The sequence below is a fragment of the Pelophylax lessonae genome, assembly GCF_965119305.1.
Source record: "Pelophylax lessonae genome assembly, chromosome: 2".
Lineage (NCBI taxonomy): Eukaryota > Metazoa > Chordata > Amphibia > Anura > Ranidae > Pelophylax > Pelophylax lessonae.
Window position 1 is genome coordinate 230,864,152 of NC_138769.1, and position 13,115 is coordinate 230,877,266.

The following is a 13,115-nucleotide window of genomic DNA, read 5'->3' on the forward strand; positions in this document are numbered from 1 at the left end:
CCCCACTTTCCTTTCTTTGTCCATCCAAGCTGCCCTGATTGTCACACCCGCGATGTGGTATTTCCAGAGGGTTCAGTTAGTAAATCCTGAGGGTTCTTCACCTCATCTAGATGCCTAAATGCATTGAATTGCTGTCGTTTTTATTGGCTGATTAGCAATTTGTGTTATCAAACAGCTTCAACTCCTCTGGGAAGGCTGTCCACAAGGTTTAAGAGTGTCTATGGGAATGTTTGACCATTCTTCCAGAAGCGCATTTGTGAGGTCAGGCACTGATGTGGTGAAGGACTGGCTCACAGTCTCTGCTCGAATTTTATCCCAAAGGTGTTCAATCAGGTTGAGGTCAGTACTCTGTGCAGGCCAGTCAAGTTCCTCCACACCAAACTCACTCATCCATGTCTTTATAGACCATGCTTTGTGTGTGGATTCGATAAAACACAGTGGACTAACATCGGCATATGACATGGCTCCCCAAATCATCACTGACTGTGGAAACTTTATAATGGACCTCAACTTTGATTGTGTGCCTCTCCATTCTTCCTACAGACTCTGGGACCTTGAGTTCTAAAATGCAAAATTTGCCACAGTCCGTGATGTTTTTTTTTTTTTATTGGTCTTATGTAATATTCTAACTCTAGGATACGGAATTTTGGGTGTTCGCTAGCTGCAAGCCATAATCATCAAAATGAAAAGATGTAGGGGTGCATGGGTGATAGGGCTGGGCGATAAAAACGATAACGATATGTATCGCGATAGACACGTGATCGATATCAATAAAAAAATTGTTCGATAAAACGTTCGATATTTTTCCTTAAGCAGTCTCACTCATAGCGCTGCAAGTCGGCTTCTATTCCTCCTGCTTTTTCTCTTTTTTTTACAGTTGGAAGTTGCCGCCCACTTGCTCGGAGGCTATGATTGGATAGCGGTTAGGTACTGATTGATTTTCATTGGGGCTTTGGAGGCGTTTTTCGATTGGTCCTGGATTCATTTCCGGTTCATCCGAGGTACGCTTCCTCTGTCCTTAGCAATGTGCGGTTGGCGCTAGCGGTGGGGGAGGTGATTGGCTGGATCAGACACCGCTCCTCCCTTTCCGACTCTTGCAGCCATTTAATGGGGTGATCGGCGGTCCTGAACCACGCCCCCTGATGACGTCACGCTTTGACGAAACCGGTAGGGGACCGGTGATCGTCCGCCCTGTGTATACCCTGTAGTGTCCTTCTGTTTTACATCGCAGGAGACCGGGCTGCAGCTACCGCACCATCCATTCAGAGATCCCCGCAGGATTTTACCTGGATGTGGAGGTCACATCTTTTCAACTTATAACCTGAGCTTCTTATTGGACTTTTTCCTCTCCACGGACTCTCCTTCTGTTTTTTCAGTACACTCTGATACATTGTGGAAATTCATCTATATATATATATATATATATATATATATATATATATATATATATATATATATATATATATCAGTGATTGCCTGTTTTTGTGTTTTCCATCAAGCGCTGCATACTTCTGTTTTCATTTTTTCTTCTTCGTCGGAAGCAAACAGAGGACGCGAAGCAAGTATGGTTGGGTTCACATTTTATTGTCTTAAGAACTGAGGGGATTATGATCAGAGGAAGGTTAAGTTTAAAATAAAAATGTTTAAATGTAACATTTTTCTCCTGGTCCTTATTTTAAATGGGTAATAAAAAATATCAATAATTATCGATATCGACCGATATGAAACACTGATATTGTGATACAGTTTTCAGCCATATCGCCCAGCCCTAATGGGTGATCCATTTTAATATGTGTCTTTATTGACTATGCCCTGCATGTATGCTTAATGTCTTAATAAATATATAAATGTCTTAATAAAGCATACATGCAGGGCATAATCAATAGACACATATGAGTACAATAAAATTGATCACCCACGCACCCCTGGGATGATCACAGAGCCCATGTGATCCTGCTATATAGGATCACGTGTCTCTATTATCATTTCAAAAGCCCAACCCCCCCCACAGTTAGAATCACTCCCCTAGGCTTACATTTAACCCCTTGATCACTAATAGTATTAACCCCTTCCTTTCCAATTGCATTAGTACAGTAACCGTGCATATTTTTAGCACTGATTACTGTAGTAATGTCACTGGTACACCCAAAAGTGTCAAAAATGTCAGTTGGGGGTCCGATCTGTCCAACCCAATGTCGCAGTCCTGCAAAAAATCGCAGATCGCTGCAATTACTAGTAAAAAAAATACAATAAAAATTACATAAATATTTCCCGTAGTTAGTAGACGCGATAACTTTTGTGCAAACCAATCAAAATATGCTTATTGCGATATTTATTTTTTTACCAAAAATCTGTAGAAAACAAATTGGCCTAAAAAAAGTTAAATTTTGATTTTTACATTTTTTTTTTTTTTTTGGGGGAATGTTGTATAACAGAATGAAAAATATTGTCTTTTTTTTTTTTCAAAATTGTCGCTCCTTTTTTTAGATTATAGCGACAAAAATAAAAATCGCACAGGTGATTAAATGCCACCAAAAGAAAGCTCTATTTGTGGGGAAAAAAAGCTAAATTTCGTTTGGGTACAGCGTTGGGGTTGTCTGTTAAATTAACGCAGTGCTGAATCGCAAAATAGGGCCTGGTCAGGAAGGGGGTAAAATCTTCCAGGGCTTACGTGGTTAACAAGCTACCAATATTTAAAGTATAATTGAAATGTTCTGGTGGGTCTTCATCGTTAGTCACTTTATGCCGGAACTACCTCTGCCAGACTGGCCCCCCGACGCCTGCTCTATGAACATGTACTTAGTTGGTTAGTAAAAAATATTTACAATGTATTGTTTTTGTGTCTTGACTGTATTATGTTCTTATACACACTTTTGTAGAATGTCAGTCTTTCTGGTCTCTCTGGCCCTGAGGAAGCCTTGCTGCGAAACGCGTTGGCTTGCTGGGTACCTTTTTTAGACCGTGCATTAACGGAGACCAATACTACCAACTGGCATAGATGTATCGGCACACCCATTGGGAGTATATATCTACACCCGTGTCTGTTTTTTATTATGTGTGTGTGTAATGTAATTTTATCTTTTGATTAAATAAATGTTTCTTTTATGAAAAAATACATTGTGTCATAGTTGTTGTGATCCTCCCTTTTCGTACCGGTGTAACGTTAAAAAAACCCTACCCTCGTCACTTCCTGTGCATGTACGTCATTGAACAGCTGAGCAGCTTCCCACTGCGCATGCTCACAGCTGCGGAGGGTAGGGAATTTTCCATGGGGTAGTACTTTTTACATTACACCTCATCATGTATCAGCTGTTGCCACGCGTCCCACTGTGCATGGGCAGCCACAACAATAAATCCTCTCCGCTCCAACCCTGAGATTTCCCTGCGGGTGCCCGTCATTCATCAGCAGGTGCGGCGTCCCACATGATCTCGGCTCCGTGATTTATATTTTCATACACCCGTCGCCGCTTTTACATTTTGGAGCCGAGGTCATCAGTCTTGACGGGTTGGAGCGGAGATGATTCAGAGTCGGTTCACACTATGGCGACAGGACTCTGTACTACTTCGGGGGCGACTTGTGAAGTCCCGTGCACCGCGACTTCGGCGCGACTTGCACGGACTTCATATAATGAATGTCTATGCAAGTCGCTCCAAGGTCGCCCCAAAGTAGTACAGGGCCCTTTTTCTACGTCGGATCGACTTGTCGCTCCTATTAGAACGGGTCCTGTAGCAGTCAATGGACCGCTAGGGACCGCGACTTGTCAGGCTGACAAGTCGCCTGACAAGTCGCGGCACTGTGAATCGAATCTTAATGTTGGAGCGGAGATGATTTAATGTACGCGCGGCAACAGCTGATGCGCTGTAGGGTTTTTTCACTGAACACCGGCCTACCAAAAGCCCCATCTTTTCTCTATCTGGTTGTAATTTTTGCTCAATTTAGGGGTGTTGGCCAAATAATCACAGTACTTTTTTTGTTCAAGCAGAATACAAATTGGCCTAAAAGGATGAAAAAATATGATTTTTTAACCACTTTACCACCGGAGGATTTTGCTGTCCTACGTCCAGGCCACTTTTTGTGATTTGGCGCTGTGCGACTTTAACTGACAATTGCGCGGTTGTGCGACACCGTACCCAAACGAAATTTATGTCCTTTTTTCCCCACAAACAGAGCTTTCTTTTGGTGGTATTTGATCACCTCTGTGGTTTTTACTTTTTGCACTATAAACAAAAAAAGAGCGTTTATTTTGAAAAAATAACAATATTTTTAACAATTTTTTTTTTTTTTTTATATGAAATTCCCCCCCAAAAAATGTAAAAATCTAAATTATTTTTTAAATTTTTTGCCAATTTGTTTTCTGCTACCTATGTTTGGTAAAAAAAATCACAACAAGCGTATTTTGATTGGTTTGCGCAAAAGTTATTGCGTTTACTAACAAAGGGAAAGATTTCTGTCATTTTTGTGTTTGTTTTTTTTTGTTTTTTGCGGGACTGCGACATTGCGGCAGACAGATTAGACCCTTGACTGACATTTTTGACACTTTTGGGGGTACCAGTGACATTACTGCAGTAATCAGTGCTATATATATGCACTGTTACTGTAAAAATGACACTGGCAGGGAAGGGGTTAATTTTATTGGAGAGGGAGGGGTTAATGTATGCCTGGTGCTTACTGACGTGTGGGGGGGGGGGGAGGGGACTGTGTGAGTCATGGACAGATCGGATGTTCAGCTATGCTGAACACTCCGATCTGTCACTCCCTGTCACTGAGGAGATCCGCCCGCTCTACACAGGCGGGCGGATCTCCAAACTAGATTCCCCGACAATGGCCCGACTCCCGCTGTGACTGGAACACAGCGGGAGCAAGCCTCCCGCCCACAAGGGGCGGAGTCCAGCGACGTAGGTCTACGTCGCTGGACGATAACAAGCCACATTGCTGCAGTAGCAGCAATGTGAGTGGAGTTTAAGTGGTTAAATATTCTTTGGGGGGAATATTATATTGCAGAAAGTGGGGGGGGGGGGTAAATATTCTTTATTATGTGTGTGTGTGTGTATATATATATATATATATATATTTATTATGTGTGTGTATATATTATAATATAATATAATTTTGTATTGTCGCTTTTTTTTGTTTATAGCGCAATAAATAAAAATCGTACAGGTGATCAAATACCACCAACAGGGAGCGCTATTTGTGGGGGGGAAAAAAGGACATCAATTTTATTTAGGTACAGTGTCGCATAACCGTGCAGTTGTCCGTTTTTAAAGTAACGCAGTGCCAAATCGCAAAAAATGGCCTGGTCATTGAGGTGGCAAATACTTCTGGTCCAGAAGTGGTTAACAAAGTGTCACAAAAGAAAAATTTCTTGATGGGTAAAAGCAAAACGTTCCTAAAACATGTGTGGGTTTCTAGCTTTTTTTAGATTTATACTTGCCTAGGTGGATGCAGCATCTGTCCCCCGGGGCCCCTACACTGAGAACCGAGTGATTGAACACAGCTGATCGCTCGGTACTCACAGCTCCGTGAGCAGAGAGCTGCTGCCTGTCAGTCAGCATGCACCTAGTTTCTCCATACAGAAGGCGTCTTGAAGCTGTCATTACTAACAAAGGATTTTGTATGAAGTATTAAATACATTTCAGTTAGCGTGTTCGATACTTTTTCCCTGTCATTGCATTTTATTACACATAACATTAATTTCTGAACTTATTTGTTTTGGTTTCGTATGTATGGGTTGCATGGGTTGTAAATGTGGTGAAAATTTCAGGTCAATAGCATTTGCTGCTCTAAAACCTGGACATAACTGAGCATTACAAACAAATCTTCATAAATTTAGGCCAAAATGTATTCTGCTACATTTCTTTGGTAAAAATCAACGTGTATTATTTAGTTGGTGTGAAAGTCAGTCTAAAAACTATGGTGCCTATATTTAAAAATTGACCAATCCCGATGTACTGAACACCTCTCGTTTCTTAATATTAAAGCCGCGTGTGTGCGTTTTTTTTTTTTTTTTTTTTGTTACACTTACCAAGTCGCCTGACAAGTCGTGCTAGTGTGAATGGACCCTTACCCCAGTGTGAACCGAGCCTAAAGATTACAAATTATCCTTGTTGATTTGTAACTGTTTTAGAAACAACAAATACAGTTTGACTCATTTGAGCTGATCTGTGGGTAATTTTATAGTCTTGGGTATATTTCTGAACAAAAACTGCTGTAAATTAACTTTTCTGTAAGTGTTTTAATTGCTTTTTACCTCTTCCACAGAAATTCCAGATGAGAATGGCAAATCCCAGAGAATACTCAATGATGATAAAGCTTTCCTTCTTAAAAAGCTCAAGAAAAAGAAGAAAAAGAAGCATAGAGATGACATAAGAGTAAGGCGGCTGAAAATGTACAACAAGGAGGTCCAGACTCTGTGTGCTGGACTGACCCGCATTAATCAGGAAGCCCTAGACCAAGCCAGTGTAGGAGTAGAAACGAACCAGGAGTCCTGCAGATACCTAAAAGATGAACAGCTTTGCCGATCAGACCTTGGAACTGAAGAATACAGAGTTCCTCAGGAGGTCCAGATGCCCTTTGCATCTCATCAAGAGCACTGTATCCGTACCAGTATCCTAAAAACAGAATCTCGGTTCAGCAGACTAATGCATGAAGAAAATCAGTCGAATGGTGGAGCTCCAGTTTTACATGCTTACATGGATGAACTTTCCTTTTTGTCTCCTATGGAGATGGAGAGATTTGCTGAGGAGTTCCTGGAAAAGACATTTAATGAAAATGACAAGAATGCATCCTACTATGCCTTGGCCATAGTGCATGGTGCAGCTGCTTACTTGCCAGACTTTCTGGACTATTTTGCATTTAACTTTCCAAATACACCAGTTAAAATGGAGATCCTTGGCAAAAAAGACATCGAAACAACAACTATTGCAAACTTTCATGCACAGGTAAATGTTGAGTCTATAATTAGAAATTTAAATTGATGTTGAAATATGTCATTTAACCGCTTACTACCCGCCATCAAATGACGGCGGAGCGGTGTACCTATTATCCTGGGGCGCCGTCATGACAGCGCACCAGAACAGCCACGCGGAGCGGCGATCGTGACCGTGCTAGGACACGGCCCGATCTCGGTAAAGAGTCAATGACATGACTTTACCCATGTGATCGGCTGTGTCCAATCACAGCGGTCACATGTAAATGAGGAAGTGCCGTTATTCGGCTCCTCCTCGGGGGACACAGAGAAATGTAATCAGGGCACTGATCATCAGTGCCCCGATTACACAAGAGGGAAATAAACTGCTATAAGTGCCCATAGTGCTGCCAGTCAGTGCCCATCAGTGCCTGCTCATCTAGGCAATGATGAGCACTGACTGGCAGCACTATGGGCACTGAGTGTGGGCACTGATGGTGCTGCTCATCAGTGCCACCCATCAGTGTCCATCAGTGCCCAGCAGTGCCACCTATCAGTGCTCATCAGTGCCACCTATCAGTGCAGCATATTTTAGTACCTCCTCATCAGTGCCACCTCATCAGTGCCCAGAAGTACCGCCTCATCAGCGCTCATCAGTGAAGGAGAAAAATGTATTTATTTTAAATAAAATTTTATTTTTTACTCAGAAAATAAGAAAAACGTCAATATTCTGACTTTTTTTTCATTTTTTTTTTTAAGAAATGAAAAACCCAGAGGTGATTAAATACCACCAAGAAAGCTCTATTTGTGTGAAAAAAATTATAAAAATTTCATATGGGTACAGTGTAGCATGACCGCGCAATTGTCATTCAAAGTGTGAGAGCGCCGAAAGCTGAAAATTGGCCTGGGCAGGAAGGGGGTGAAAGTGCACTGAAGGCAAGTGGTTAAACAGTTGAACGCATATTTGTTTAGTGTGTGGTGCATAACTTGAATGGCTTGTATTGCACATCTGTCTGGTTATTTCGTTACCCTGTAGGACAGGATAGATCATGTCCTTTGGAGAGTAGCCAGTGTGTCAGAAGGAAAGCAGCTGGAGCCATTTTAGAGATGTTTCTATTGTTGGTAAAAGCAAGGGATTCTGGATCCTGACTGCCTTCAAAAGGGTGTTTTTTTATTTTATAGTTTTATTTTTATTTTTTTGTAGCTGCATGGATTCCTAAATAAACGAGTTCATAAATATGAATTGACCATTTGTCAGTGTTCTAAATTGGGGTTCTTTTTATTAGTGTTCTAAATTGGGGTTCTTTTTATTAGAAGTGACAAATGTTTCTACAATAGAAGCAATTTAGTGATTGTTGCGTTTATTCACTTATTGACCTTAACTGAAATTACAAGGAAATCTACAAACTGCCCTGGAATAAGGATATGCGGGAGCTTCAGCCACGCTATATTTCTCTTTTGTACATTGACAGACACAGCTCCTGATTCTTCTTATCCATTGGGTTATACTGCACCCTGCAGGAGTAGGACGCTAGGCAGGAAAAACCTTTACTACGCCTATGGGCAGTCCCAGGGGGTATACACTATAGAGATCGACCGATTATCCGCAACACCGATATATCGAGGGCCGATTTGCACTTTCCCCGATATATCGTAATCGACCTTTGGATTGCCGATATTGCCATGACGTCATTGCGTATGTTGCGCGCACACGTTCTGCCTTCTAACAGCGCCTCCCACACCTGCGCGGCCCATTCCTGACGTCATTTCACTGCGCGCTGCACGCGTTCTCTGCCTTAAGACCGCCTCCCACACCTCGGACAGCCTCGTGTGTGTGCAGCCAGCTGCAGTCCGGTCACGGTGCCAGTCATCCATCCACAGGCCCTGGCCTCAGCCACCCACCACAGTGTGCCAGCCATCCGACCCACAACAGGCCAGGGTGGGTGGGTGACCCCAAGCCAGCCACCCGGCCACCACAGTGATCCAGCAAGCAAGCCACCCACACTGCCAGGAGTCAGCCACCAACCCACAACAGGGTGCCAGCAAGCCACCCACACTTCCATGTCTGGAAGATCCCAACTGCTGGACAGAGTAATCACAGAGATGATTGTCACTGATGACAAGCCATTTACAATGGTGTCTGACTCAGGATTTAAGCAGTTGACGTCCATACTTGAGCCAAGTTACACACTGAAGAGTTAGAAGTATTATTGAACAGAAATGCTGGGAAAGATTCACCAAAAGGTTGTTGACAAAGTAAATGCTATGCTGAAACCAGAGAATGCTGGTAACTCACTCTCATTCCCTGACTGACTGCTGGTCAGGACAAACAGAGTCCCTAATGATCCTTACATGCCACTTCATTGACAGCAGATGGACAAAAAGGCAATTGGTGTTGGATACAAAAGTGATGCAAGGATCCCACACTGAGTACAGTACAGAAATGTTTCTAGGCATGCTTAAAGACTGGGAAATCAACAAAGACAGAGTGATGCTTGTGCTACTTTGAGACAGTGGAGCAAACCTGCGGAAAGCAATGATGAGGCTGCTTGATGAGATGTCATACCTCAGTGTCATGGCACACAACACCCTCCATCTTTCAAATGACGGTCTGTCAAGCCAAAGAGCTTTGATATGTTTTCAGAAGCATGAACAGATTAAAAATGTTGTGCTTGCATGTCTTTTTGAATCCTCGATATAGTAACAATGCTTTCTCTTCTGATGTATTGGCAAAGGCAAAACAATGGCTTACAGAAGATATTCAACAGGAGGAGCAGGAGGTTCCTGCCGAAAAGCCAAGTCCAGATCACTATTTTGATAATATGAAAAAGCAGCATGCAGCAAAAACTGAAAAATGTCCAAAAATACGTCAACGAACAGAAGAGAATCTTCTTCATCGTGGTGGAATTGATCAGGACAACTTCAGTGTTTTTTATTGGGGCCTCATGCAGAGGATTCAATTTCTTGTGAATCTGCAATAATGAGCATGGATGATGAACTTCATCTCTATTTGAAGGAACCAGAATCTTTCTCTTTCTCTCTCTCTTTCTTTTTTCTGTTTTCTTTTTTCTTTTTCTTTCTCTCTTTCTCGCAGTTTTGCACTGACTGCAGTAGTGATTTAAAATTTATTGCAGTGAATGATTGCACTACTGCAGCAGTTTATTATGCATAATGCACAATGTGAAACTAAATGTCCCTGCAATTGAAGTTTTCCTATCAGCTCTCATGCAGTTAAGGTGTGAAGAATGAGCCCTTACTGCACATGTAAAATTAACAAACATTTTTTAACATTAACAGGGGCCTGGCCTGTGAGTGAACGTCTCACGAGGGCGCATACGAACTAGCTTCGGCCTGAGCCAGTGTTTCCTTCTGGTTGACAGCACCCACATCAAAATGGAGCGGTGTCCTGTCCAGAGCGGTGCCCACCCTGTTCCTGGTGTGGTAACTATCTGTACCCCCACTACTCCTGGAGGGTTTTGGGGTGGACGTGGACTCCTCCCCGGGATGGTCGAACCCCTGGGGTCCCCCCCCCCCCTATTTGTCTAAAATTTTGTCACTGTGAATCTTTTGGCTCACGCACGGACCTCACAAAGGGTTGTCCACTTCCTCTGCAACCATTTCCAGATGGATCAGACAGATGATGGTTCAGACCTATTGCATCAACTGTCAGGTTCCTTCTTTCCCTGTTTAGGCACACTCTACTAGGTTGCTTTAGTGTCTCCTGGGCTTCCAGTCTTCAAGCGTCAGTGACGCAGGTTTTGCTAGGCAGCCACCTGGTCCTTGAACACTTTTACAAGTTTTTTTTTTTTTTTTTTTTTTTTGTGAAGTGGTTGTGTTGGCATCTGCAAATGCTTCTTTTGGCCGCAAGGTTTTGCTGGCTGCTGTTTAGAGGACCTGGTCCTCTTTGAGGGTGTATTGTTTTTCAAGTGAGCTCCAGTTGTTTATGGTTGAGCTCTGTTACCTGGTTGGCCTTGGGAATTTTTTCCAATGTTTTCCCACCCCTCATGTTTAACACTGCTTTGGGACGTCCCAATGGTTAAGAAGAATCAGGATCTGTGTCCGTCAATGAACCAAAGAAAATGGATTTTTGACCTGCCGTAAAATCCATTTCTCTGATGTTCATTGACAGACACAGCACCCACCCCTCTGTGGAGTTGGCTTTCTTCTGACACTGCTTGTAACAAAACGGAGTGCCTATAGCTGAGTGGGTGTATACCCCCTGGGACTGCCCATAGACCTAGTCAAGCTTTTTCCTGCCTAATGTTATCCTTCTGTAGGGGGCAGTATAACTCAATAGTTAAGAATCAGGAGCTGTGTCCGTCAATGCAAATCATAGAAATGTATTTTACAGGAAGTCAAAAAATCCCATTTTATGTGATTCTGCCCTTCGGGTAGGGGGTGTGCATCGCTTCTGCTGTGATTTGTCACAGCAGAAGCCGAACAGTGGGTGCCAGCCAATGGCTGTCCGCTGGCACCCGCCAATCATGTGGAAGAGACACCGCTCAGGGCTATGCTTGTATAAACAAGGCAAAGCTCCATTATGGCAAGGGGAAAGTGATTGATTAATTTTCTTTCCCTGCAAAGCAGGATGGAAAATTATTATTTTTTTTTTTTGGGTACAGCATTGCATGACCACGCAATTGTCAGTTCAAGCAATGTAGTGCCTTGTCGCAAAAGTCCTGATCATAAATGGGGGTAAATCCTCTCGGAGGTCAAGTGGATACAATCATGTTCAGGATAGCTTTCTAAGCATGCGTTTAGCTAGCCATGTTTTTTCTTCTGCTTTAAAATTCTTTAATTTCCAGTATCCAGAATAAATTAATATTCTGGCCAATGAAATTAATGCGCAGGTGGCTTTGGGCTTGTGATCGACTGATATCGGTTTTAAGTTGGCGATACCAATATTTTGGCCATTTGCAAAATAAACACAAAAATTTGCAAAATAAACACAATTTTCGGCACAAATCTGTTACTGAACATGTTAATTTTTAACACTGCAGTCAGTGCAAATTAAACTGCTAGAAAAAAAGCTAGACAACAACAAACAGCTAGACAGTGGATTGGATGAGTCAGTGGACTACTGCTGCAGTAGTGCACTCACTGCAATAATTTAAAATCACTACTGCAGTCAGTGCAAAACTGCTAGAAAAATAGCTAGACAGTGGGGAGTCAGTGGACTACTGCTGCAGTAGTACACACTCACTGCAATAATTTTAAATCACTACTGCAGTAGTGCAGTACCTGCAGTGACTGCAGTAGTGATTTAAAAGTATTTCAGCAGTGAGTGGCGCACTACTGCCGTCTCCAATCCACTGTCTAGCTTTTTTTTTTTTTTTTTTTTTTTTTTTTTTTTTTAATAGCAGTTTTGCACTGACTGCAGCGCAGGGAGTGCAAAACTGCTATAAAAAAAAAAAAAAAAGCTAGACAGTGGAATGGATTGGAGTGGACACTAGTACTATACTAGTACACTTTCAATACTCCCAGTTAAGTAGAACAATATTATAGTGCAGAAAGCATAACATTTCAGCATGTTCACCAGTTAAACGGCTTTTTTTTTTTTTTTTTTTTTACATAAATTGCTGCCACTTCACTAAAGGCCATTGTTTTGCCTTTGCCAATACATCATCAGAAGAGAGGATGGTTCTTGTATCGAGGATCCAAAAGACATGCAAGCACAACATTTTTATTCTCTTCATGCTTCTCAAAACATTTGGCAAGGCTGTCCCTCATGGCCTGCCTACATGTTTTATTGCCACGTGTGTTGGGTCCTTTCTTCTGTTGAAGAAGCATCTTCAGCACACATGGGATGACAGATGACACAGATGAGTCGTAATGACTCACCTCTAGTGTCACTTCCTCCTATGGGGAGAAGGGTCTCAATGACATTGGCTACAATGTCCCACTGATCAGCAGTAGCACAAGAATATCCTCCATATTCACCTGAATATATGGTAAGAGCTCGCTTCTGCTCCAACATTCTTTGCAGCATGTGAAGTGTTGAGTTCCATCGTGTTGGAACAGCGTTAATCAAGTTGTTTTTGAGTAGGCCAAGTTCTTCCTGAATGCACCTCAGTCACTGCTTGGCAAGGATTGAATGGTGGAAATAGCCCGCGCACCTCTTCTGCATGCTAATTATGTCAAGCAAAGCTCTCTGGTTTGACAGACCATCATTTACCACAAGTTGGAGGGTGTGTGCCATTCAACTGA

At 42.4% G+C, this 13,115-nt stretch overlaps 1 protein-coding gene across 1 annotated transcript in view; it reads left to right on the top strand.

The window, feature by feature from the left end:
- RSBN1 (round spermatid basic protein 1) overlaps positions 1–13,115 on the top strand; it is a 48,325-nt gene that overhangs the window by 18,034 nt on the left and 17,176 nt on the right. Inside the window, exon 2 of the mRNA XM_082247431.1 lies at positions 6,263–6,942. Within this exon, the coding sequence (XP_082103557.1) occupies positions 6,263–6,942 (680 nt within the window). The remainder of the gene's footprint in view (positions 1–6,262; positions 6,943–13,115) is intronic.